We start from the raw sequence: 27,065 nt of genomic DNA, 5'->3' as shown, positions 1-27,065 counted from the left end.
TTAAGGCTATTCATCTTGTCTACTAGACAGTTTTTTGGGCTCTGTTCATACTGTTGCTAAATACCACATGCCTATCTGAAGGTTTTTCTATTGCTCTTTCAGAAGACTTCTACAACCATTGCAATTAAACAAGGTTGTAAAAAGGAAAGCTGGATTTCATTAAAGTGCCTTTTGTCTTTGGTTCTGCATTCTGTGAGATTGCTTTTCACTGCTGCTCTCCATGCTCATGGTGGTTGAGATCCAGTAGCAGTGTCTCCATAATCTTTAGCAGGAAGGCTTATTCTTGCTGCAGATGTGACAGTGAACGTTCAACTAGTGGTACAGTTGTTAGTGAAAGTGCTGTGTACTGCTGAGAATCACTCAATTGTACTGGTGGAAAGAGACCCCTGGATGTCATTGGAACAAAAGTGTTCAAAGACCAACTGCCAGCAGTTCACATTCAACTATCTTAAACAAAGCTCAGCCCCAGCTTTTAAAAAATGTGGCTATCTGCTATCATACTGTTGGAGCACTCTTAGAGAGACCAGCAAGAACAGAGCTGCTGAATGAGGTTGGGTGAGCCAGGAGCTGAGGTGACCACAGTACAACCTTCTGGCACCTGAGCAGGAGTAAGCAGAGCAGGGTAGTGATAACAGCACTATGTGTCAACAGCCCAGTGATCACTAGGTGACAGCCAGATAAGAAGCCACGCTCAAGGCTAAGCTGGGAAGTTCAAACTGTGCAAGGTGAGGGTTGGGAAGAGGCACTCCTATGGTCAGGACAGGGGCTGGGGGCTTGGTGAGTGGGAGCTGCAGTGGTCCTCCTGAAGCATGGGCAGACTGAGGGAGGTCCTAGAGGGGGGAGGAGGGAAGGGGAAGAGGGCTGATGCTCTCGTAAGGGCTACTTGGTAAGTATGAATGTGGTGCGTTACAGGCAATAATAACCATCAGTGCTTGTAATTCCTTCATGCGGTTGCTTTTTAGGGGTGGGGGTAGGAGGGAGAGGGAGAAATTACTTTGTCACAGTGCTTGTCTGAAGGGTGCTCTGATGCTTCTGGTTTTAATGCAATTTGCTTGGGTATCAATATTTTGGGGGTTATTTTTGTGCCTTACTATAAAGAGCATTCTCTTCTCTCGCCCGTGCTGACAACTACTTCACCGGCAGAGCCGCCACCGGCACTCCGCGGCCTCCTGCTACCCTCAGCCCAGCACGGGGACGAGGCACCGCCCGGGGGGAGGCGGCGCCGCCGCCGCAGGCCGCTCTCCGTCTCGCTCCAGTCCGCCCCGCCCGGCCTAGGCCGCGGGACTTGCGCGGCTGCGGCGGCGACGAGCGGGGCCCGGCGGCCGCTGCGGGATGGCGCCGCCGCCGCTGCTGCGCGCCGTCATCATGGGCCCGCCGGGCTCCGGCAAGGGCACGATCTCGGCGCGGATCATCAAGCACTTCGGCATGAAGCACCTCTCTAGCGGAGATTTGCTGAGGGTCAACATGCAGAAGAAGACAGGTGAGCGGCGGGGGGTGGCTCTGCCGCCAGCCCCGGGCCCTCCCAGCGCCCGCGAGAGACGGCAAGCACTGCACCGGCTTCCTTCCCTCTTACGCTTCCTGGAGCTCCACGCGGGGCCTGTCCCAGGAGCTGTGGGCCCGCGGGGTTCCTTGCTGTTCCTCCATCGGAAGAGCTTGTCCCGAAGTGGGCAGACCTGTGCTCAGTGGGGGGTTTCTGAAGAGGAGTGTCAAAGTTTTCAAGCTGTTTGCCTTAATTACACGTACCGTGTTGTCCTGTCTTGATCTCTGGCTCTCTTCCAGTGCAACTCTCTCCTGTCTTTTTTTTTTTTTTTTTTTTTTTTAAACTGATGACAGGTCGCCCTCTGGCTTGCAGATCTGCTTTTATTCATGGTGGTGCTGAAAGTCTTGCAGGAACCACTTGCAGCTGCTTGTGGTAAAGTGAGGGTGTTAGTGCCAGCACCTGGAAGTTGTGAAGGACCACCTACATTTGCAGCGGTAGAGCAGTAGTGTGGTTACATAACTGTTGGTATTGGTTTTGAAAATTTGTGAACGTCCTTGAAAATGAAAAATGATCTCTTATTATGAAATCAGTTAGCTGGTTTTGATTTCCACATATCTTCACACAAACCATGTTTGCTCTGTAAGAGTAATGGCCTTAGCTTGGTTGACTGACCTCACTGTGGTCGGTATCTCCAAGTTAAACATTTGCTAGGAGCACTACCTCTGCACACATATCTGAACACATCCAGACTTTTGTGTGTTTGTAGGGTCAGAGTATGTTCTCTATAGAGGCTCACAAAACCAAAATTGTTACTGCTGTGAACCTTCAGGTTAAGTAAGATCCAGTGAGAATGGAAGACTTTCCAGAAGAGAAACACACTGTTTATGAAATAGATTAGTTTTGTTCTCATTGAAAGCATTGTACCTTGGAAGCAAGATCAAAGAATGTAAACAGAGTCAAGCTAAGGGGTGTATGAGAAGAATAAATTCCCATTGCTTGATTTAACAAGGGAGTGTTGAAGCAATTGAAAGAAAAGTGATTCAGCAAAAATGATCTCAGCGGACTGGACAGATTAAGGGGTCTGAAGGACTGTGGAAATGTGAGAATCTGTTGTGAGAGGTCAGTGGAGGATGTAAGAGGTGTTGAAATTCACTCAGAGTTAGTTAACAGAGCTTAAAGGAATCTACTACGGAGTTTCCATTCATGACTTATTGCAGATGAAGCTCTGTCTTAGTTGTACTGAAAGTAAGCTACTGTTTGCAGAAACAGTCTCCAAATATCTGAGATGAATATTTAGGTGGTGGGAGTGTGCAGGATGCTGAAAGGGTTAAGCTGGAATGAGAGGCAGTTCAGAGAGCCTAGATAGGTGTAGCTGAGAGAAAGAGAAAAAGAGTTTTGATGATAATGCAGGAGTCTTACAGTGCTCAATTCTTTAAGAACTGTAAGTTTAAATTGGACAGTTAAAATATTTGGAAAATTAAATATAATTACCAGTTGCTGCATGGTGCTATTTTTAGCATTTGCTGTCTTTTGAAAGCAGTCTTTGTTGAAAAGTCCTTTTGAGCATGAGTGTCCTAGGCAATTTGTAGTCATTACCAAGTTCTGCTATGTCGGAGAGTGCAGAGTTGGTGACAGTCTCTCTATAGTGCTAAGCAGCCTGCAGTCTGAATATGGCTGAAGCTTGTTTGCTGTATGCAGTTAGGACAAGCCAATCTTCTGCAAAACTTTTAAGCAGAAATACCTGTTTTTTGCCTAGACAGGAAGGAAAATGACGTTGCCCTTTAATGCTAAAGACTGCCATGCCTATAGTAGTTTCAGACCCAAGCTTAAACCAAATCAAACCAAACCAACAAAACATTACTAACCCTTTCCATCCCACCTAACATGACTATTTGAATCTTAGGTTAATAGTCATGACTCGGGTTGGTTATTAGGAAAACATTTCTTCTCTGAAAGAGTGGTTAGGTGAGGTAACAGGCTGCCCAGGGAGGTGACTGAGGTCCCTGGAGGTGTTCAAGAACATTTAGATGTTGTACTAGGGGATGTGGTTTAGTGGGGAAATATTGGTGGTAGGTGGACCATTGTACAGGATGATCTTGGAGGTCTTTTCCAACCTTGTCAATTCTATGATTATTTTTTCCTCCTGCAATAGTTGGCTCCGGAAGATCAAGGGCTTGCAGTTAGAGGCAGTGTTTCCTCTTCCACTGTTCAAATAATAAGACCTGTGTGCCTTACAACTTGCTATATGCTTCACCTGTCTGTGCCCAAAAGCTCATCTATCTTTACGAAGTATGTTGGTATTACCATTTTCTGCCGGGCTTGCCTTGCATGTATTCTTAGATCATTGTGGCTAGAGCAATACTGTGGCATGTATCTAACAGATTTGGGCATCAAGTGCACATTAAACTATTTAGGTATAATTTATTCCTCTTTCCAGCCAATTTTGCAGAGTACATAGTTCTAAGTGCACTGGGATAATAGAAAAGATATTAGTAAGAGGTGACATATGGAAAAGAACAGGTATTTTGTACCCAGACAGGCTGTCATCTTCTTTCTAATTTGCATGCTGTGGGTCTCCAGACATCTGAGTATGACTCTTTCCCACACTGTGAGGATTATTTGGAGCCTTTACTTTTCTTTCTTTTTTTTTTTCCTTCCCTCCCCTCCCCTTCCTACCTTGCCCTTTTTACCTTTCCTTTTTTTTTTTTCTTTTTTTTTCCCTACACCAGAGGTACTGTTTGCACTACTTGAGGATATCTAGTGCTTTTCATTGTCCTTACCTGAGGAAAGGCCACTGTACACTGTACACCTTTCAATACTGCATCAGGTGATGGGACTGGCATTTTTTACTGCTTCCTGCTGGAAGTGGTCTTATCATGTATCAGTAATGTCAGTCCATCCTATCCTCTTGTTTAGCTTACCGTAAATAGATCTGAATTGTCCATTAATATACACTTAAGCAGATCCACAATTAAAAAAACAATTTAGGTGCTATTTGAGATGACTCATGAAATTAGGTATTTGCTTTATAAACTAAGGCCACAAAGACACTGTGCTCAGAATAGAGCCCAGGCAAATGGATTTCTTCCTGGCTGTACCCATGACTTTGATGACCTGCAGCATGCTAATGTATGTGATATCAGAGTGTGATCTCTGGATCTGTGATGTGTAGATGGCATCTTAGCAAGCCAGTGGGCTAAGCAACTGGTATTAAAAGGTAGTCAGTGTCACGGGAAAGTACTAGTGGATGTGCACTCCTATAAATAGTTTACAACATCTATAAACATCTTGTAACTCTAGTAATCATAAAAATTTGTTCTGGCATGTGTGCCCCATTGCATGCTGCTCTCTTAAATACCAGTGTAGTTTCTTTTTGTAGTGAAGTCATAGGATAATAACTAGACATTAAACCAAGAAAATAAATTCCTCAGCAGGAAATATGAGGGCTGGCATCATTATAGAGCTCAGTTGCTTTATGTATCTTCATTCTTGTTTTGAAGACTCATTCTCATTTTTGGAACTTCATCTTTCAAATACTCAGCAGTAAAATTATGTTTGGGCTGTGGGGTTAGAAATAAGCTGAATGCCCTGTTTCCAGTTGTGGGGCCACAGCCCAAACAAATTAATCTGATACATATTTTCAAAATCAGATCCTAATTGATCATGTTTTTGAAATTCAGCAAGTACATGGTCTGTCTGGTTAATAACATTACTGTTCTGTGCCATCCTAATCAAAGCCAACTGTTTGCAGGGTTGTTGGTATTTTTTCAGTTGCTGGAGGTCACAGGTACTGTGACATGACTCCTCTTACTTTCACAGAAGTTGGAATCCTTGCCAAGTCCTACATTGATCAAGGAAGGCTTATTCCAGATGACATCATGACACGGCTGATGCTAAATGAGCTAAAAGGTCTAGATCAGTACAACTGGCTGCTGGATGGTAAGTTAGCATATCGGATATTGCTGTGTAAGGAGAGGAAATCAGCACTAGAAAGCTTGGTTTGCTTGATTAACAAAAAAGGGACACTAATTCATGTTGAAAAGGCCCTCTTACTGGAAAATAACATTTCAAAACTGGTAATTCTGTTAATTCTTATTTCCCCTCCACTAAAAGAGGCTTCTTTTAAAATATGGATCGAGAAGTGTTTTTTTTAAACAGTCCCTGGAGAATGGAAAACTTTTGAAGAAAGGGTTTAAGTAGTTGTGTAAATAGAAAAGTAGGCAAGCATGTGAAACAGCAGTAAGGCAAGTGCGCCTAAGGGAGCACTGCAGCAGTGCCATGTGCAATAAATCACTAACAAAACTATTGCTCAAGAACAAATCATTGTTCTTAAAGGCCTCCTTTAGACCAAATTGTTTGGGAACTCTTCAGTGTAAGCTTATAGCTTCAGCACTCACACTTGTGAGAAAATGCCTTTTCCACAGTATCATGGACTGACTGGTTCTTGCTACACCAGCCCCTGGGAGTACAGTTGGTTGTGCATCACAAAGATAGAGTCTAGGGTGGATGTGTGTGTTTTCACATTCTGACCACAACTTATCTCAGTAGATAAAACTAAAAAGTTGTTGATGTGGCTTTTGGTTTAGAGGGAGCGAAACATCCACATTGCTCTGTGTTAGTAATAAAAGGAAGACCAGGGAAAATGTGGGCCCTTTCCGGAAGGAAACAGGAGACCCGATTACCTATGATACAAAAGCTGAGATGTTCATTTTTTTGCCTCTCTCTTCACTGGCAGCTGCTCCAGCTACACTGTGTAATACACAGAAGGCAAAAACAAGGTTAAGGAGAATGAAGAACTGTGGATATGCTGTAGAAGATCAGTTTTTAGACCATCTGAAGGTGCACGGGTTCATGGGACCTGATGATATGTATCCAGTGGTCTTAAGGGAACTGGTGAATGAAGCTGCTAATCCACAGTCCATTGTATCTGAGAAGTCATGGCAGTCTGGTTAAGTTCCCCCTGACTGGAAAAAGGGAAACAGGACCCCTAGTTTAAGGAAAAAAAAAAAAAAGAGGGAAAAATATAGAAGACCTGGGAAACTACAGGCCAGGCAGTCTCATCTGTCTGCCCAGCATGATCACGGAGGAGCTCCTCCTGTAAACAAAGGGGTGACTGGTAACAGCCAGCATGGTTTCACTAAGGGCATATCACTGCTGACAAATTTGGTGGCCTGCAACAGAGTCACAGTGGATAAGGGAAGATATGATTTACCTGAACTGCAAAGTATTTAACACTGTTCTGTGCAATATCCTTGCCTCTAAATTGGTGACATGGGAATGATGGATGGACATTTGGTGGACAAGGAATTAACTGGTTGGTTACACTGAAAGAAATGTGGTCAACTACTTAATGTCCAAGTGGAGACAAGTGATGGTGGTTTTCCTCAGAGGTCTGTACTGGCACCAGCACTATTTAGTATCTTTGTTGCTCACGTGGGACAATGGGATTGAACCCACAGCAAGTGTGTGGATGACACCAAGCTTAATGGTGTAGTCTGTGTGCCGAAGGGAAGGGATGCCATCCAGAAGGACCTTGACAGGCTTGAGTGGTGGGTTCATGAGAACCTCATGAAGTTCAACAAGGCCAAGTACTTAAAAGGGCTTATAAAAAATGGAGACGGACTTTTCACACTGTCTGATAGTGATATAACAGGGGGGAATGGTAATAATGAAAGAGAAGAAATTTAGAGATTAGGGGGAAATGTCTTACTCATAGAATGTTGAGGTGCTGGAATAGTTTGCTTAGAGAACTTGTGGATGCCCCATCCCTGGAGGTGTTCAAGGCTGGCTTGGATGGGGCCCTTTGGATGGAGTGCTGGGTAACCTGATGGGTGGATCTTTAAGATCCCTACCAACCCAAGCCATTATATGATTCTTTTGTCTTTTTGGGTGGCTTTATTCCCAGTTATGTTTTGCCCTAGAGGAGAAGGGCTTAATCCCTCCAGTGAAGAGTGCAGTGAAACTTAATTCATTAGTGTACTGCAGATGTTTTCCTTCAGTTCCTGGTCCTTTGTATGTGTAGTTCCAGCCATACAGATCTGTAAGTGTAGCTGTATAGCTGGGCACACTGGGAACTATTAACAAGCAAGTCTTAATAAGATGATGTGGACAGCATGAGAGAATAAATATATTTTTCCTGAATATTAATGCCTTCTTTAAACTTCTGGTGCAGAACTTTTTTTTTGTGTATGTCTATATAGAGGCTTGGTGCATTACACTAATGGATAGCTCTTTAGCTTTGAAATAAACAGCTCAGTTGGATCAACAGTATCCTGTTGAAGTATGCTAATCAGTCTCTTTAGTTTGCTAACTGAAGCTCAGAACAAACAGCTGAGGTCACCTAAGTCAAACTAAATAGAATTGGTGAGCAGCTTGTATGCACGTTAGCCAGACACACATATCCACTGCCTAATGATAGCCTGTTGGCTTCTAAAATCATAGGAGATGTAACAGTCTGAGTCACGTGCATGTTGGTATGATCTACTTAGATTTATCTGCTCAATAATTAGCACCTTTCTCTGTGTTTCGAGATTGTTCACAATTTAACACACACTGTAGATTATTTTGTTTTTTGAGGAAATGCTGTATGCAGCAACTGCCAGTTCCAATGAAATATATTTGTAAAAGTACTTCAATTTGTTGAGGAAGATTCTCAGTAGAGTCTCAGGGTGACTCATTTTCCAGTGGTGTGACTAAGATATATAGTGGCTGAATAGCTTATCAGCAGTGAAAAAGAGCAGTGCTGGAGTCTCCACATTCTCCGCTTTAAACATTCAGAAGCACTTCTATATGCTTATGTGAACGTGAGAGAAGCAGAATGAGGGTAGTTGATGACTGTGATGCAAACCAGGTCTGTCAGCCTTAAGGCATACGCAAAAGCATGGCCTGAGTAAATAATTTCTCACTGTGAAGTTATGGTAGATGAGACACAGGAGTCTTAAGACCGTAAATGATTACTCTTTACACCCACTCGCCACTATTGCCCCCTTTCTTTTTTAAGGTTAATTCTTGGCTAATTCCTTACTTGGACAGTGGTCTCATTAATCAGTGTTATGGAAAGAAGAGTTTCTTAACCTTGTATTTTTTCAGTACTTGACTTCATGGAGAAAATTACTTGTATAGTATCATGAAAGTTATAAATAACTGAAGATTATGGAACTATTCAAGAATTTGGTAGGTGGGGGTGTTATTCCAGTGAATCTGGTATAACAACACGTTCTACAGAAGCTATGAACATTAATCTTGTGGTCAGTTTTTCATCTTAAAGTCTTGGTGGCAACTTTAGTTTTTTTATTCTGTTTTTCCCCCTCCTTCTTAAATTATATTATTTACTAATAACACGAGTCTTTGAATGCAGTCCACTGGAGCCACTGAATTCATGAGCAAAAGGCAGTATTAAATAAAGAGATTTCTGTGCCCCCAGTGTACTCACAGCCCTCATGCCTCTGGTTGATACATTGTTTTTAGGGCAAGGGAGGTTATAACCAGCTGCTTATGCCAGACTTTTCCCGGAAATAAGAGCTGTTCCAAATGTTTTTGGATTGTTCTGTGCCTCTCAGAATTAACTGTCTATGGCTTTTATTGCTCAAAATATGTATATAGTGGGTTTTTTTTTGTAAATTTGGTACGTAATACATATGAATATGGGGTATTTTTGCTTCTGTGTATTACACTTCTGGGATGCCTAAATGAACTGAGGAAACAGAAGCTGGAAGGCTTAACAAGTTAAGAGTGCCATGAAACTGAAAAATGTGCTGAAAAAATGTAGCAGAAAAATCTGATGTCTCTTCAGCTTTTACAGCATGATAATACACTTTTTCTATCTGACCAGCAGTTTCTCTAATGTTGAAATCTAGCAAATTCTCATAACTCTGGATACTTATGGAGTTCTTTCCTTTAAAAAGGTTTCCCTAGAACAGTTGCTCAGGCAGAAGCCCTGGATAAAGAATGTCAAATAGACACTGTGATTGACCTAGACGTACCATTTGAAACCATAAAATGTCGTCTCACTGCACGGTGGGTACACCCTACTAGTGGCAGAGTCTACAACCTTGAATTCAGTCCTCCCAAAGTGCAGGTAAGCAATACACAAATTGATACTGGTGCTAAATAAATGTTGCACTGCATTTGATAATTGTAGTAAAATATTTATGTATGTTACTGCAAAATACAGTAGCTCAGAAGGAAAAGGTTAGTTTTATCTCTCAAGAGCACAGAAACTCTCTGCTAACACACAGTCTCAGAGTATGCCCTGGTAGAAGCTCAAACTCATGGGCAATATGCTTGTCCTCTGCAGATTGAAACACCATGCTGCCAGATCCTCACACTGTTTCCTAAGCTCCTATTATTCACTGATCTGGAAGACCTGCACATCTTCATGTGAGCTGGGCATATTCTTAGCCTGCTTTGCAGTTGCTAACTGTGCAGTCTGAAATGCCGCTTCCCATCCTCCAGAGGACTCATTCTTTGTATCTAGGTGCACATTAAGTAATGTACTATTACCAGTCAGAGCTATCCACTTAATGCTTTTCCTGTGTTACCATTTAATCAGGATGAGTATTTTCAGAGGGACAGTTGTCATATTGCAAAATTATATGTAGGAACTTGCTAGTTTGAGAAGCCTCTCAATAGAACAAAGAGCTTAAAGCTTGAGGTGTCATAGAGCAAGAATAATAAACTAAAACAACAGATATACATCATTACCCTAATTTTTTTTAGGTACTTGGTTGTGTTTCACCCTTAACTTTAAATAACTTACCTGTTGCAGCACCACACTTTTATCTGGAGGTTCTATTAAGCTGCATCACAAATATAGCAGGCTTTGTATTTTTGAGATTACAGTGTTGCGGGAAAAGAGGCCAGCTGAAATGCCAGGTAAACACTTGAAGTGAGCAATTGCAAACACTAGGTATAGTTTAAAACCTGGAGTTTAAATTATGGTTATTTTTAATTGCAGAAAAACATAGGCAAGCAGCAACAGAGAATTACCAGACATAGCAGAGTGGCTTCCAGCTGTAACAGCTCTACTATACACTCCACTCTACCTGTCACGTAATTAGTGAAGGAAGCGTATCACAACATATTGAAGTCGTTTGTGGAATGACACTGAACAGGTGAAATGCAGTTGTCTGTGTTGTCTGGTAGCTTTGAAAAAAATTTAGCTCATCAAAACTAAGACTGTGGCTTCAGAGTTCATACAAAACTGCAGTCTTGATACTTAACGGGTGCAACTAAGGCACTATTATGGTTGCCTGCACAGATATTAGATAGAAACCCTTGAATATTTTAAATTATTGCATAATAAAAAGAAGGCAAATTTGACCATGTAGATCTGTCTCCAATATCAGACAGACATGTTCTGGAACAAGTTTTCTTCACACCTTCATAAACCGAGCAGCTTACTCAACACTGACATTTATCATTGTTTCTTGAAACTGACTGCCAAAAAAAAAGCAGGAAGAAGGAACATTTCTGTTGTCAGATTAAACTTGCCTTTAAGAAAAATGAAAACCATTGAGGATTTAATCAGTAGGTATGAAGGGGCAAAGAGTCCCCTATGTCTGTATGGTATGTCTGTATGTCTTATGCAGTATGAAGTTCCTGTATCTTCCACTATGCCAGTGACTAATGGTTTCCTTGGTCATTGCTTGTTTCAAGACTTACAAGCACACTAACCACTTCAAGCCCTTCAAGAAACTGGTAGAGAAATGTGTACAGGAGTAGGAATTGTCACATAGTAAGCCCCTGCTTCTGCTTACTGAATTGTAAAATTGTTTCTGTTGGCTTCCATGTCATATTTTGCTGTAATATTTATCTGTTGCTAAAGATTAAAGTATGACTTAGAAAGACTGTGAATTCCATTCTCCATTTCGCTGTCATCAAACTGAGGTTAAATTAGCTTCTTGCTTGCTTGCTCTTATGCATGAACATATTACCAACCATCTTCTTCTTCCTCTTAAATCCAAAACACAACATCACATGAGCTTCTGTGAAGAAAATTAACTCTGTCCCAGACAAAACCATATCAGAAGGCTTTGTCTACATATTTCAGTATTCAGCAAATGTTCCAGGGACCTAATCAGCCAAGTAACTATAGCCTCATGTTCACTGTAAATACCGTGAAAGTATTTTTATAGTAATTGAATGTCTTACTTGAGAGTCAACTTCTTATATTCCAGGTATATGGTATGCTTTTCTCTTTATAAGCAGAAACCTACAGTTGGACTAATTAGAATCTGATAATAATGTAAATAAAAAAAATACACAAAAATAAACAGAAATACAGTTTGCTTTTAACGATGATTAGGGCATTGATGACGTTACTGGAGAGCCACTTGTTCAACGAGATGATGATAAGCCAGAGACGGTTACCAAGAGACTGCAGGCTTATGATGCACAAACAAAACCTGTTCTAGAATATTATCGGTAAGTAGTAAAATACTTTGCTTCTTCCACATTAGCACAGCAAGGAACAAATCCCTCCAGCTATAGAGTTCTTAGAACACTGAACAAGGTATGAGTAGCAGTCTATCTTTTAACACTTTTGTAAGAAATAAAAGTAGTAAAATTAGTTATGATTTTGACTGTTGCATGAAACTCTTCATGAGCCAGCTTAGCACAAGAGCCTTTAATTGCAGCCATGTTTAGCTTTACACATAATGCTAGGCATTATTCAGTGCATTATATTAGTGATCTGAGCGATGTGGGTCTATTTAAGAGGGTAGCAGAGAGTGCCCTTCTTGGAAACTTTGACGGTATTTTTTCTTTCTGCATGTACAGAAGTCCTTGTAATACACAAGGGGTCAAGAAACTGACAAACAAATAGAAGAATTGTTAATGAGAATTTAGAGGTATCTGTTCTAGGAATAGGATTGTTATATGCAAAGCTAGCAATACTCAGAACAACTAGCTGTTTGAGAATACTACCATTTGCACTCTGGAAGGGTAGAACTGTATATAGTCTCCCTTCATGTTAAGCTGGTCTGCTCTGCTTTATGTACATTGCTTTTTCTACATTAGTAATAAATAGGTTAATACTTGATCACTGTATAGAGTTTTGTCGTCTTACTTGACCTAGATAAACATACTAGACTTTTTCTAAGAACATCCTGAAGTAACTGTCCCTTCCTCTATCTCTTTGTATCTACCACCCTTCAATATGCTCTAGGAAAACTGCTTAACAGAAAACTAGGAGCTCTATCTTTGGATTGGTTCAGTTTTAGCAAAAGAATTTATTCTGGATTGAGAACAACTTTTCCTGACTAGTAGCTTTCTGAAGTGTACAGGCTTGTAGGCACAGGCCTAATAACATACTGCAGATAAAACTAGCTATTAGAATTAATTCAAAACATTCTGATTATGCCTGGTTTGATTTTTAAGATCTGACTTTAAAATTCAGTTAATAGGATGACTGTCATGTAGGATGTGCTGTATGGCTTGACTGCTTCTTAAGTTTTACGTCTAATAATTTTTTTATTAATTGTTCTGTAGACAGCTACCAGCTTTTTGAACTGGTGTGGGCAACAGTATACTGTCTGAAGAACACACTAATGCACGTAGACCTGCATTCCCTATGTTCTGGTTGCTCTTGACATTAAATCACATATACATCAGTGCACTTTGGCCAGAGCAATCTTAAAGCAAAATAGGGATCCTGGAAAGCTTAGACAATTTGACTTCTGTAATACTTTTTTCTTTTTCTTCCTCAGGAAAAAAGGGCTGTTGAAATCCTTCTCTGGAACAGAAACTAATAAAATCTGGCCACATATCTACACTTTCCTCCAAACCAAGTTGCCAGATGTGAGCCAGAAAGATGCTGCCACTCCCAGGTGAAATTAGGTCCAATTTCTGCTCAATGGTCACAGCACACACGATTACGCAAGATTCAGCAATCAAGTATTACTCTTAAGTAGTGTATCAGACTGATCAATAATTAAAGTCTATTGTTGTCCCTGACTTACATTATGATAAAACTATGTCTTCTGTGGCTCTCTCTTTAACACTGTATTTGTTTTTAATATTAAATATGCCTGACTTTTACAACACAGTAATTGACTTTAACAAAAGCAGATACTTTTGAGTCTCTGTTAATCAGAAAATGATCACATTTGGTAATAATGGTGAAGGAGATATATTTCACAATACAGCTTAATTACAGAGGATTTTTGCTGACTTAATTATTCATTAACTGCAGTGTGAAGCAATGATAAAGGTATGGAAGGAAGTTTCTTGAATGCGTGACTTCCTGTGGCCAGCCAGAAGCTGTGAGGGATGATGGCTGCCAGCCTGCAAGAAGCACTTTCAGCCCAAAACTGGCACAGAACAGTTTGGGTTGGAAAGGATCTTTTAGCAGTCATTTATTTCAAGCTCTCTACCACAGGCAAGGACATCTTTCACTTCATCAGGCTGCCCAAAGCTCTGTTCACCCTGACTTTGAACACCACTTCCTTGGCAACCTCTTTCAGTTGCTCAGCATCCTCTGAACAGTTCTTCCTTATATACAGTTGTAGCTTAATCACAGAAAATGATAACATTCCTTAGCTTTACTGGTTTTGCTAGGCTTAAGTTACCCTTGAGACTTATGTGTATGATCTGCCCTATTGCCATGGTTCTATTTCTGCCTTTAGCTGTATTATTGACATGAAAAATTTTTGATGACTTACAAATTCATTTGGTAAAGCCTCTGTCTTTGAGCAGCTGTGCAAGGCTTCATTAGTAAAAACAAAGTGGACACTGAGCAGCTGGTGTAATTTGGTAAGCCTGTAGAGAGATACACTGGTCAAGACTGCCTGTCTTCCCCTTTGTCTTTCAAAAAATTGATCTTCCCCGATGCTTGTGACAAGATTTCCCTTTGTCAAATTCAGCTCTTTACTGGAGCAAATTTTATTTTAGTAAGCATAGTTTTAATGACTTCATGCCGCTAATTCATATCCCTGACCAGCTCTTTTATTAATTTATTCACTAAGTAATTGGATTCACAAACCTCTATATACTATGCTTTTAATAATCCAGATAATGCAGACATTGCTATTCTTCAGGGGATTTTTTTTTTTTTAATACTCACCAGTCTGAGAGTTTCAAGAAGGGTCAGCAAAACCTGAGGATTAAACAACTCTGTCTAGGCAATGTCAGGTAGCTGCTCTGTCTTGCTAATGCAGGTCTGTCTCCTTCTGCATTAACTCTTATTAACTGCAGAGCTGTCATACCCTGGACTGTACATTCACGTGTAGCTTTACTGTTGTCAGTACTGAGCAAGTGTAAAAGAACATGGATGCTGTGGAGTTTGAAAAGCCTTCCACTTATGTTTCTGCTTATTTCTACAAAAAGAAACTATGCTTGCTTTCTTGCCCTCTGTATGGTTTAAGACATTCTCCCCGCAAGTCAAGCAATTTTAATTAGACATAACAAAAATAGCTTTCAGTGTATCATAGGTTGCTAGATAAATGTGGCTCTACTGCTAGTGGTAGCAATTACAAATCACCGTGCACTGTACATTGTCCTTGTTACACTTGTACATAATGGGACTTCAGTTAAAGAACAACCTGAAGCTACTGGTTTCCCTTAATAATTAGGTTAGGAGGCAGTGTTTACTTTTTCCACTCTGGAGTGAGTGCCAAATTTTATACACACTTAATACACTTCACATATAACTAGCTTCAGGAGTAATTTCAATCCGTGACTGATCTTCTGCTCCTTTATCCTCAGTTTGTCAGCAAAGGAACTGGTAGGGAACAAACACTAGGCACAGGAGAAGGTACTTCCAATTGAGCTGAAGTTCCTGTTTTTGCTACTGCAATTATACTAATAATGTGGTATATACTGTAAACTTAAGACTTTGCTCTATTTTCAGCCCACATCTGAAAATGAATCTCAGAATACCTTTAGCCTGAATCTGTTTGAATCAACTGTAAATACACAGGTCAAGCTCGTAGGAGTTTAGATACCTTCCCAACCTTACAGTTAGATCAATACAGTTAAACCTATAGCGATATTTGAAATGCAGTTTAAAAAAAAAAAGCTATTTTCACTGGTATATTTTAACTACCGTATAGATTTTTGTATGTAGAACTGTTAAAGCAGTAGAAAAGCAGGGTAAAATTCTGGATTGCAGAGGTTGCGTGGAACATCTTAAAACAGGGTTTAGATTTCCAGCTCCTAAAACAAAACATTTATTAAATTTCCGCTTTAACTGCTTAAGCTGACAATTTTGTTAACTCAGGTTGGTACCATATGAATTTGAAATCCTGACAGGCACATTGCCATAACATGGCTTTCTACTGAAATATGAAGACTGCTCTGGAAGTAATGCCTTATGTTGACCTCTAATGTCAGAGGCAGATGTGGTGGTATGACAATAGAAGTTGAACCATCCCACCAATATTCCGTTACATTTTGTTGCTGTAGGACAAATGGCAGCAGAGGGGCAGTCTGATCTTCCATCGTATCTGACATGGAAGTGCATGCGAAGCACAGGTGTGTCATTGAACTCCTCCATGCAGAAAAAAGAAAAGCTACACCCACGGATATTCATCAACACTTGCTGAACATTTATGGAGACCAAACAGTGGATGCAAGTACAGTGAGGCAGTGGGTGCACTTTTCGGCTATGGTAACTGTGGGTCACCTTTACTGGTACAGATTTTTAATAAGACTACATGCAGGCTCTTGTTCATGGCTAGTGAAATTGCATAGCAAATGGTGGTGACTGTTGAAAAATAGTGTTCTGTAGCTATTTTGTGGCTAAGAATGTGTTCTTTCAAATAGCATTATGGTCTCTTATCTGTTGCAGTTTCCATAAAAGTATGAGGCATTACTTTCGGAGCAACCTACATATTTTCCTAACCCTTGTACATAAAGTTCCCTCTGTTCCTTCATCAAATACTTCTCCCCATGCAGAGCCTTAGCTTTAAAAAAAATATTTTAAGTTATTTTTAGAAAAATGAGAATCAGAACCTGAGGTCATACAACTTGGCACTCAGACAAGTGTTGATTATGTTTTCGGACAAAACCAAGTTTTTAATGAAGCACAATGTGACATTTAAATCCCCTTCGTAGAGGTAGAAACCCAGTGTTTCAACCTAATCCATCCAGATATGAAATACTGATACCAGATATTGATTTATTGCTATTAGTGATAACCAAATTTGAGAGCTTATAATGTGAACAAGGTAGCGTAAATACAGTTGTGATCTCCAATTCAGAGTAAGACATCCACATCTGTAGTAAGACAATAGCAGATTCTAACAAGAATCTACTGCTTCTTGTAAACATTGTATTTGTGCAGATTCTTTTATCATACTTTGATTTCTAAAGTTATGAAAGGCAAGGTTAGTAGCAGAAAACACATCCAGTTTCACATTCAGCAATATGAGAACCCTGCTCTTCAAGGACAACCAAAAACCTAGCAGCACATTTTCAAACAATATTACAAGTTTTTCTGAATTACCCACCCCCCTTCAACCCACCCCCCAACAAAAAACAACAACAAATCTGACACCAAAAATAAAGTGCAGTACCCAGAAAAATAAGTGTCAAGAAAATAGCCATGTTCTTTCCTTTGTTAAGAAAAAAAAGGTACTTGGCCTCAGTCTTAACAGTGCTATACTGTGTCCATCATTTTGGATTCTTCTTCATTTGTGTTTGTGGAACCTTGTAGATCACCTGTGTTCTGCAACAGATGAAAAATTGACAGCTTAATTCTCCACAACTGGAGGGAGAAAGGAGAGCTTTTAGCTTGAAGACAGACTCTTCATGTTGTCTATCTTAAGACGAGACAAATATGCAGTACTAATAAAATAAGCTTATAAAAATCCATTACTCAGAACTACTGGACTGTGTTTAAATGCTTTTTTTTTTTTTAATTTAACTAGCATAGATTGCGTTTGGTGTCAGTATTTCTAGAGTTTGACTGTACATTAACTAGAATTCAGCAGTGGATCTTACCTGAAAGGTACTTTAATCAAATTATTTCAAGTTAAGTAGTTTCAACTGCATCACCTTCTCTAATATCTAATTTTTGAAAATCTCTTGTTTCTTCATTCCAGGATATGGCCATCACTAGTAGTCTAACAGGAGATGTAAGCAGCCTTAAGTTTTCTTCCGTGACAACAGGAGGTCTTCCTTAGGCTTCACTTAGCTGAAGGATCCTATGAATTGCATTGATCATTTTAACCTAAAAGCCTCTTGCACTGCTTGTGATAAGGTGTGAATACAATTCTATCACTGCATCAGCTTTATAATGCAGCATTTCTTTTTCAACAAAATGGAAAGGTGCTGAACATTTGCTTTTGACCTTCTCCTGGTGCTGAGTTCATAGAATTACCAAGATTGGAAAAGACCTTCAAGATCATCTAGTCCAGCTGTCCACCTACGACCAACACTTGTCCACTCCTCCTAATATCCAACCTGAAGCTCCCCTAGAGCACCTTGAGGCCATTCCCTCTAGTCATATCATTAGTTATGCAGAAGAAGAGGCTGACCTCGACCTTGCCACAACCTCCTTTCAGGTAGATGCAGAGAGCTATAAGGTCTCCGCTGATCCTCCTCCAGACAAGTTCAGGTGAAAAGAAAACATATATATGCCTTGCATATTGATAATAATGGAAGTTATATCCTGACCACTCTGTTCTAGGAACAATCCTCTTTAATTCCAGAAAGGTACAGCTTCTCAACATAGGACCTAATTCCAATTTAGTTAAATTAATTTCTGGAAGTAATAAACTTACCTGTGACAAAGATGTCAGCTGTTCTACAAGACTAGGATTGACAGTGGGATTATATAGTAAGATAGCCTGAAAGCTATCTGATTGTGACCAGATTCTCACTCTTGTCTTGAATGCCTCAAGTTCACTTTTAAATGCCTCAAAATAGCCTTCTCCTGTCTGCAGAGAGAAAAAAAAAATTAAGTATTCTCACTTCAAACAGATTATCTTACGAATTGTAAACCTTGTGTATACTGAAAAAGTAATGAACAATGCCAGTCAAAAAAAAAAAAAAAAAAAAGAATCTTACCTAAATTTTCATTAAGATAAACTGTAGTACTTAAACATAGAAGCAAAGTAATTTATTTATCTAAAGACATTCAAAAGGAGATCTCATTTTAGCCCTTCCTTTATTAACTTTAGAAAAGCAGGTGCTTGTTCTAACATTCTGGCCAAGAGAAATGCAGAAGTTGACTCACTCAGTCAGCAGAACTTCTTAAAGGGGTTAACTGAGCTATTAATGTGGTATTAAGATCCATCAGTCAAGAATAACTGAATACAGTCTACAGCAAACCACAGTTTGAATCTTTCTACATTTCTCCTCTGTTTTCAAGATAGGAGTTACAACAAAGTATCTATTAAGAACTGCTAATAAAACACGTCTCCATAATACTAAGTCAGTAAAATACTTAGCATCTTTCAGATAGGAAGAAACCTACTCTAGAACACTGGTACCTTGTTAAACGTTAAGAGTTTTTACCATCATTATACAGAGTGACTTACTTTGGCTTTTTGGAAAAAGAGACGAAAACAGCCTCTTGGATCCACATTGCAGTTTTTGGCAATTTCTATAATAAACTGCATTACTACTGCTTGGTGTGCTACTTGTTCCATCAGAGCTCTTTTCTGGAAAAACAAAAAAGGTTAAAAATTACAATTTAAATATATTTCCTGTAACTATATTTATACAATTAAGGATAAATTCATTTTATTAGCTAAAGAGATATGAACTGAGGGCCACAGAAGTAAGGGGACTGTTACTTCACTGAAACTAGACGTAATGCAACATTTTATTTAGTTGTTTTTCTTTCCTCTAATTAGAGTAAGCAAGAGGGGAACAGTGGAACAGCTAATGAAGTTGGACAGCTTTTCCAAAGTGCAAGTGGAAACTGTATACTTTCAAACAACTTAAAGATCTTCATACCTGTTCAGCTTCTAGATGAAAGCACCATAACATGAGATATTTAGATGTTTCTTCACTTACAAGATACGGATGGTCAGACAGAAATCTTTGACTATCATCCCATCTTCTCATCATACCTAATTACAGAAACGTAGGTTAAGATGCTTGAAATAGATATATGATATAATGCAGCAAATCAAAGAATCTTTTGAATTGGAAGGGACCCTTAAAAGTTATCAAGTCCAACTCCCCTGCAATGCATGGGAACACCTACATCTAGATCAGGTTGCTCAGAGCCTGGCCCAGCCTGGCCTTGAATGTCTCAAGGGTTGGGTTTTTCACCACATCTCTGGGCAACCTGTTCCAGTACCTCACCATCCTATTTTAAAAAACTTCTTATGTGCAATCTAAATCTCCCCTTTTCTAGTTTGAAACCATTTCCCCTTGTTCTATCACTACAGACCCTGCTAAGGATTCTGCCCCTTTCTTTCTTACAGCCCCTCTTTAAATACTGAAAGGCTGCCAATAGGTCAGCTCAGAGCCTTTCCTTTTCCAGGCTGAACAGCCCGAGCTCTCTCAGCCTGTCCCCACAGGGGAGGCATTCCATCCCTTGGATCATTTCTCTGGCCTTTCTCTGGGTGCTCTCCAACAAGTCTATGTCTCTCCTGTACTGAGGATTCCACATCCAGATGCAGTACTCCAGGTTAAGGTCTCACCAGTGCAGAGAGAGGAGCAGGATCACCTCCCTCAACCTGCTGGCCACACTTCTTTTGGTGCAACCCAGAATACAGTTGGTATGAAGGCACATTACTGGCTCAACTCCAACTTGGCACTCACCAGTACCCCAAAGTTCTTTTCAGCAGGGCCATGCTCTATCCTTACATCCCACAGCTTGTAGAGATTGTGAGCATTACCATGACACAGGTGCAACACCTTGAACCTGGATTTGTTAAACCTCATGAGGTTCACCTGAGTCCACTGTTTGAGACTCTCCAGGTCTCTCTGAATGGCATCCCGTTCCTCGGGCATGCCGACTGCACCGCACAGCTTGGTATCACCTGCAAACTTTCTGAGGGTGCACTCAATCCCACTGTTGATGTCACTGATGAAGACGTTAAAGATCACCAGTCCCAGTACTGACCCCTGAGGGACACCACTTATTACCGGTCTCCCATCATGACATTGAGCTCTTGACCGCTACTCTCTGGGTATGATCTCACAACTAGTTACTTGACCACTGAACAATCCATCCATCATATCTTTCCAGTTTGGAGAGAAGGATGTTATCGGGAACGTTGTCAAAGGCCTTACTGAAGTCCAGACAGATAACATCAATGGCTCCACATCTGATGCAGTTACACCATCATAAAAAGCAGTGAGGTTGATCAGACAGGACCTGCCTTTGGTGAAGCCATGCTGGTTGTCTCATATCACTTCCCTCTCTCTCACGTGCCTTAGCATAGCTTCCAGGAGGACCTGCTCCATCATCTTCCCCTGCAATGAGCTGAGACTAACAGGTCAGTAGTTCTCTGGGTCATCCTTTCTACCTTTCTTAAAAATGGATACAACAATGCCTTCTTTCCAGTCACTGCAGACTTCATGTAACTGCCATGACTTATCAAATATCATTGAGAGTGGCTTGGTGACTACGTCAGCCAATTCCCTTGGGACTCTGTGAAGCATCTCATCAAGACCCATACAGTTATGGATGTTCAGGTTTCTCAGTTGGTGATCTGAACTGATCTTCATGTACAATAGGAGGGGGATCACTCCCTCCAGTCGCCACCTGCTGAACCATCCACACAAGAGCAGTGTGTGTAGAGCAGACAATAGTGAAAATTGAAGCAAAGTTATTCAGTACATCAGCTTTCTCCTTGTCTGTTGTTACTAGCCTGTGTTGTTCAAAAGGGAATGTATGCTCGCCTGGACTTTCCTTTTCTGGTTCATGTATCTATATAAGTCTTTCTTATCCTTCTTTGCACACCTTGCCAAGTTCAGCCCCAGTTGGGCCTTGGCCTTCCTGATTCAACCCCTACACAGCCCAGCAGCATTCCTGTACTCCTCCCAGGTTAGCTGTCTCTGCTTTCACTGCCTGTGCATTTTCTTGCTCTCCTGTTTGACCAGCAGGTCTCAGTTCAGCCACACCCGTCTCTTGCTTTCCATTTCTGACTTGCTACACCTGGGGATGGAGAGCTCTTGTGGCCTAGAGAAAGCTTCCTTAAACACCTGCCATCTCTGCTCTGCTCCCTTGTCTTTGAGGACAGATTCCTAAGGGGTTTTGTTGACTAACTCCCTGAGGAGTTGGAATTTGTTTTTTCTGAAATCAAGCTTTCAGTCTTAAGTAAGCTACTTGCATTTATACCCCTGTAGAGAATCACAGTTGCGTCTCCCAAGGATTATTAAGTCCAGCCCCTGGTTACAAGCAGGACCACACAAAATTCAGACCTTATGTCTGAGAGTGCTGTCCAAAGGCTTCTTGAACTCTGGCAGCTTGAGGCTGGGACCATTGCCTTGGGGAATCTGTTCCCTGACCATGCTTCTGGTCAAGAACCATTTCCTAATTCCCATCTTGAGCCTCCCCTGAAGCAACTTCATGCTGTTCTTCGTATATCACTACCAGTCAAATAATTTACTGGCAACCACATATACAGCTTCGCTCATCTATCAACATATAATTGTAACTCTGCTAAAGATGACCTAAACTAATCTTAATTCTGATGACTAAATATCTAAGAGAAACCAATGATGGATATTTCTTTTGGCTTTCTCAGCAGCAGAGATGTTCTGCATAGGTTCTTTATTACATAAAAGGCAGAGCAGGATCCAGAAAAGGGACTTGGACTGTATGGCTAGTGAAGTCTGTGCTACCCCTTGGCAGCAGCAAGCACCAAATGAAGAAATTTGAAAAAGCATTAATACGGAACATCCTTCTTACTAGGAACTTAAGTATTTTGAATTAAAACAACATGACTTTTAATTAAAGAGGTAAAAAAAAAGATAGTATTCTGAAGGATGATTGTTTCTATAATTGCTTAATCTGAATTTAGACAAAGCAACTTTGCCCAACTCTTGATCAGGAAACACAATAAAGCCAGTTTGTTCTGATGAAATTCACAGCAGAGGAGACATATTCTGTTTATGTCATCACTACACTTAGCAGTTCAGGTATTTGACAGTGTATGCCCACTGCTACTATTTATGTACTCATGACAGTGTTGTGCCTCAATTGGAGATCCCTAAAAGCCAGTTTAGTAAAACTCAGCTCATACAACCAGGTATATTTTGCCAACTCAGTCCAATTCTTGATTGTTCTGAAATTTGACATATGACTATACTACATCATTGTCTGTAAACAGCCTGCAACAAAAAACGGGAATTACTTAGCAGGATCACCACATTTTCAGATTACTTTACAAAATGAGCTCTGCTCAGAGGTTCAACAATTACCATGGAGCTGAAGTGACACCTAGTGGATAGATAATATAATTTTAACAAACATAAGATTCTGTGCACATATGCGTTCACAGTATATTTTTGCAGATGTTTACCTTTAACAATCATTCCCTCTGCAACTTAATAGCCACCAGAAAGCCATTCCTTAAAAGGAGACAGCTTCAGACAATCCCAAGCACATTTCTGCACAGGACGTATGTTTCCATGTATATCCTTAACTTCTCCAATGACCAGCAATAAAAAAAAGTTACTAAAACCTTAGTTTTAACATCTTAGGCTTGCTTGAGTATTTATTTTTAGTTAACAGTCCTACTGATCACAGGTGTTAGCAAACAGTTTACACCTTATTTCACTCTGAAATGATTATCTGTCCTGATAAAATAAAGCTAGACAGCCTGCTAGTCAGATGTTTCCTTTGTTAGCACTTGTTCTGTCCAACAATGAGTAAACCTTCAAGAAGTTCACAGAAATTTGAACCGGAAAATGCTGGAAAAAGCACACTTACCAAAGTGTCTAATCTTTTGTTCATGTTTTTTCATAAATGATTCAGCTGCATCTTCATCTTCTGTTTCTTTTCTTTTCTGATTGATAAAACTCTGAGGAAGACAAAGACTGTAACTACCACAGAAATCTCCATACATGCCTTTCTGCAATGACATGTCATCGCGTTACCCTCTAAAGGAAGATGTTCCAATTTAAGAGTCACATCACATCACATGCTTGAGAAGATTTTCTTTAAAACAAGCACATTAACTAATAACAGACTTGGAAAGTTTTATTATAGTTGACTAGCCAAAAAAAAGAGAAAATTCTGTACTCGGGAAGGAACACACTGATCTTTGCACAAGAATAACGTACCCTGATGCAGCTCAATCAGTGAAATTATGAGATACGCTAGTTGTTCTTATTTCAAATTAAGTTGTGAAAACAGCAGATATTCTACTTGAAAAGGGTTTGTGCTGAATAACCTGTATTACAGTAGTCAGTATTAAAAGCAAACTGTTTCACATTTGAGAATCTCACACACCAGAGAAGCAGACTCTCGGTGTGAAGAAGTTATTGTTTGATCCTGTTTGGTAATATATGAACTTTATGACCACACAAGTTCTGATCTCCAGTTCTGGTAAAGAAATGCCATCCAGATGTGTAGCATGAGTGCAGCTTACTCCCTTCCATGAGGCAAAATAAAAGTAAACAAGAAAACATTTAACACACCTTGTGATTTTGCACTCAAAACTAACAAGTGTAATGAAAAATGAGGGTAATGTATGGTTTCATGCACAACGAAACGGGCCTTACCTTATTAAAAACCTCCTTACTAACAAGATCTGTGTTCCATAGGTCCTGTCTTTCCCCTTGGTTAAGTGCTTCTTCTTTTCTTCGCCACTCCTCCTCTCTCCATCTCAACTCTGCAACTTCAGTCTTTGCTTGAGCATGTTCTTGATCGAAGGATTCTGCGTTATGCAGTGCTAGGCTACCAAGCTTTTGCTGGGCTTCTGCAAGATTCCATGTGCATTCTACAGAGTGCTTCACAAACTCTTTCTCTTTTTGGCAGGCTAATTCAATCTCTTGGCTATAGGTCTGTGAGGAAAATCAGACATGGCCTTTATGGAGGGAAAACCAACAAGTTCACGAATTATATAGGAGCAGACAGGCTTAAATGCTAAAGATAAGGCTCATCTGGAAGGCATCTCAGAAGCAGCATTCTATCTGCAGGAGTGATTAAGCGTGGTTTAGTACCAGTGGGATTTTAGGATGACATTTCTTCCTCAAGCTATATTAATGTGATAAGTGTATTAGCAAAATCTTGAATCAAGTACCGCTATCAATAATATTTATACACTCTGAAGACCATTTCCGACACAGCTGAAAGGTCCTCCTGTGATCTCCCTCTGTCTGGAATGCTAGCAACAGACAAGTATGAGAACACTTGGATATATACTTTGAACACATTCTTCTGAGAAGAATCAGATTTGTGATGTAAGATAACAACAGTAAAGTAATTGCCTGCATTCCAATGTGGAATAGTTAAACAGATGGCCGACATCTTTCTTTGAACTGACAAGTGAAAACAGAATGCAAGTTATTAAGTGGCAGAGGCGCAGCACAAGTATGCTCTTCTTGATTAAATCTATCAAAGGCATCATGACTCTTAGCTAGGAGAGAATGACCTCTTCAGCACCAGCACTTATATTGCTTCCAGATGTATGCTGGCAATTTCTGTTTAGAAATCTAAGAGTGCTCGGGAGTACATCCCCCATTGTGCCTTCCCACCCCTCTCCACATATATTCATTCCTCAGCCCTCGGGGGCCACCTTATGAAACCCGTACTGCTGAAAACGTCTGGCTCACGGACATGAAGGCCAACACAAACTGTAAAAGCATACATGGGGGGAGCTCTCGTCTACCTCAAAGTTCTGTGCCAACTCACTGGAGCATTTCCCTTCTCGAACGGAGATGAAAACTGCACTGCTTAGAGAACTCGGTAACGGCTGCTACACGTGATGTAGGCTGATGACACGCGAACACACAGTACAGGCCGGCTTGAAGAAAAGCACACGGGCCACACACCCGGCGTTCAGACAGACGCGGGCATCGCTTCGGCGCGGCTCTCCCCGCGCCACTTGCCAGACATGAAACTGCTACCCATGGGCAGCGCCGGCCGCCAACTCCCGCTCTCCGCCTGCCCTACCTGCTCCCTCCGGGGCGGCCGAGCGGCCCCAGACACACCCGCCCGCCCCGCCCCACGGCGCCCCCCCCCGGCCTCAGTGGCCGCCTCCCCACGGCAGGCCGGAGCCGGGCGGGGCGGCGGGGCCGGCGGCGCTAAACCGCCCCGCGACGGCCGAGGAATTGCGCCACTGTGGGCTGCGGCGGTAGGCGGCGCCGGCAGCTCGGTGCATACCTGCAGGCGCTGTCGGGAGCCTGGAGACAGCTCCCGCTGCTCGTCCTCCTCCACCGCGGGGCTGCCGTCCCGGTACCGCGGGAACCACAGCGCCATCCTGGCAGCGGGAAGCGCCGATCGCCTCCCTCGGCCGTTCGATTGCTCACCGGAAGCGAGGCCGTACACCACTTCCGGCAATAGCTAGCGGGCGGCCGCGATACCGCCGCTCAGCGCCCGCCCCCGCGGTCGGCGGGCGGGGCTTTCCGCAAGGCGCGCGGCGCTGCGCCGCGCCGCACCGGCGGACGTTTGCCCGGCAGAGGCGCGCGGGACGGCCTCGAGGGTCAGCTGTTGGTTACCCCGCGGAGTGCCACGCGTCTGCTCTCGTGGTGCCCCGTTGTTGGGGGGGAGTGAGAAGGAGAAAGGCAGAGCAGAGAGCGCGCAACGCGGTCGCCGTGGCAACGCGGTTGAGTGGGCGTTTCGCCGAGCGTCGCCGTCAGAGGTAGTCGGCGAGCTCACGTCCACATGGCGAAGCCGGCTTACCGTGCCCGATCCGGAGCCCCGCGGTGCCCCCCGGTGAGAGCGTGGGGTGTCTGCAGGTCGCGCGCGAAACGCCACAGCAAAACTGCGTACGAGCAGGCGTTCCCCTGACAGTGCTGTGTGTGTATGCTCGAGGGTCGCTCTGAAAGTAACGCCTCCTTTCCTTTGTTTCCACAGAAATGGCAATCGATACAAAGAGCTCAATAGCGCTATCTGATAGAGCACATTCTGAGCTAATATTTTTCACTATTTTTCAACGCAGTCACCACCATTACCTACATTTTCATCAGCAATGAGCAAAAGCCTGCATGACTGGTAAAAATGGAGATGGATTATTGTTGCTGTCTCCACTCCTGAGATGCACCACCGTTGCATCACTGTGATCACATCCCCATAAGATTCAGAGGGCATCTATGAATGTCAATGGGTCCCATTTTTTTTCACATGGAGGAATTCAATGACACACTTTTTCTTCATACACTCTTCCACATCAGACGCCATTCTGTCAGACTGTCCCACTGCTGCCATCTGTTGCACAGCGACAAAATGTAAGGGAATATTGGCAGGAAGGCTCAACCTCTGCTGCCATACCACCCACATCCACCTCTGATGTACTGTGCCAATGTAATAAGATAGGTTGCTTCTCAGGAAGCCCTTGTAGATATATGCCTATAGGTAGATGTGACATATGCTGATGTGAGTGGTGCATGTTCAGGTCTTGGAGCTCCTGGGAAGCTCTCAGTTTTTTAACAACTTCGTTCTCACCTGGAATCTGGGAGGTAACAAAAAATAAGGTTGCACATGGACAGTAAAGATAAAAATATGAAGATT

General features: G+C 41.7%; 2 protein-coding genes across 5 annotated transcripts; one reads left to right on the top strand and one right to left on the bottom strand.

Moving 5' to 3' along the window:
* The first annotated feature begins 1,280 nt into the window (after positions 1 to 1,280).
* On the top strand, positions 1,281 to 19,052 carry AK3 (adenylate kinase 3). 3 transcript variants are annotated; one of them, XM_015280190.4, is made up of 6 exons: positions 1,281 to 1,480; positions 5,300 to 5,419; positions 9,385 to 9,557; positions 11,787 to 11,905; positions 13,189 to 13,308; positions 17,524 to 19,052. In XM_015280190.4, the coding sequence occupies exons 1-6, from the start codon at positions 1,333 to 1,335 to the stop codon at positions 17,546 to 17,548; spliced, it is 705 nt and encodes a 234-aa protein (XP_015135676.2). In that variant the 5' UTR covers positions 1,281 to 1,332; the 3' UTR covers positions 17,549 to 19,052. The 3 variants fall into 3 exon arrangements, with proteins under 3 accessions (XP_015135676.2, XP_025000547.2, XP_040512215.1); XM_025144779.3 differs by lacking the exon at positions 17,524 to 19,052 and adding an exon at positions 9,777 to 9,859 and having other exon boundaries at positions 13,189 to 13,220; XM_040656281.2 differs by lacking the exon at positions 17,524 to 19,052 and adding an exon at positions 9,777 to 9,859 and having other exon boundaries at positions 11,766 to 11,905; positions 13,189 to 13,220.
* Positions 16,470 to 25,868, bottom strand: CDC37L1 (cell division cycle 37 like 1). 2 transcript variants are annotated; one of them, XM_015280189.4, is made up of 7 exons: positions 25,719 to 25,868; positions 24,116 to 24,397; positions 23,322 to 23,412; positions 19,385 to 19,500; positions 18,964 to 19,086; positions 18,205 to 18,360; positions 16,470 to 17,147 (listed from the first exon to the last, which is right to left on the bottom strand). In XM_015280189.4, exons 1-7 carry the CDS (start codon positions 25,812 to 25,814, stop codon positions 17,079 to 17,081), a joined length of 933 nt encoding a protein of 310 aa, XP_015135675.1. In that variant the 5' UTR covers positions 25,815 to 25,868; the 3' UTR covers positions 16,470 to 17,078. The 2 variants fall into 2 exon arrangements, with proteins under 2 accessions (XP_015135675.1, XP_424174.4); XM_424174.8 differs by having other exon boundaries at positions 17,106 to 17,625.
* Positions 25,869 to 27,065: the final 1,197 nt, after the last annotated feature.

Source organism: Gallus gallus, chromosome Z (genome assembly GCF_016699485.2).
Source record: "Gallus gallus isolate bGalGal1 chromosome Z, bGalGal1.mat.broiler.GRCg7b, whole genome shotgun sequence".
Taxonomy (NCBI): Eukaryota; Metazoa; Chordata; class Aves; order Galliformes; family Phasianidae; genus Gallus; species Gallus gallus.
The sequence above is the reverse complement of the archived record's forward strand: the minus strand, read 5'-3'. Positions and strand labels throughout refer to the sequence as shown.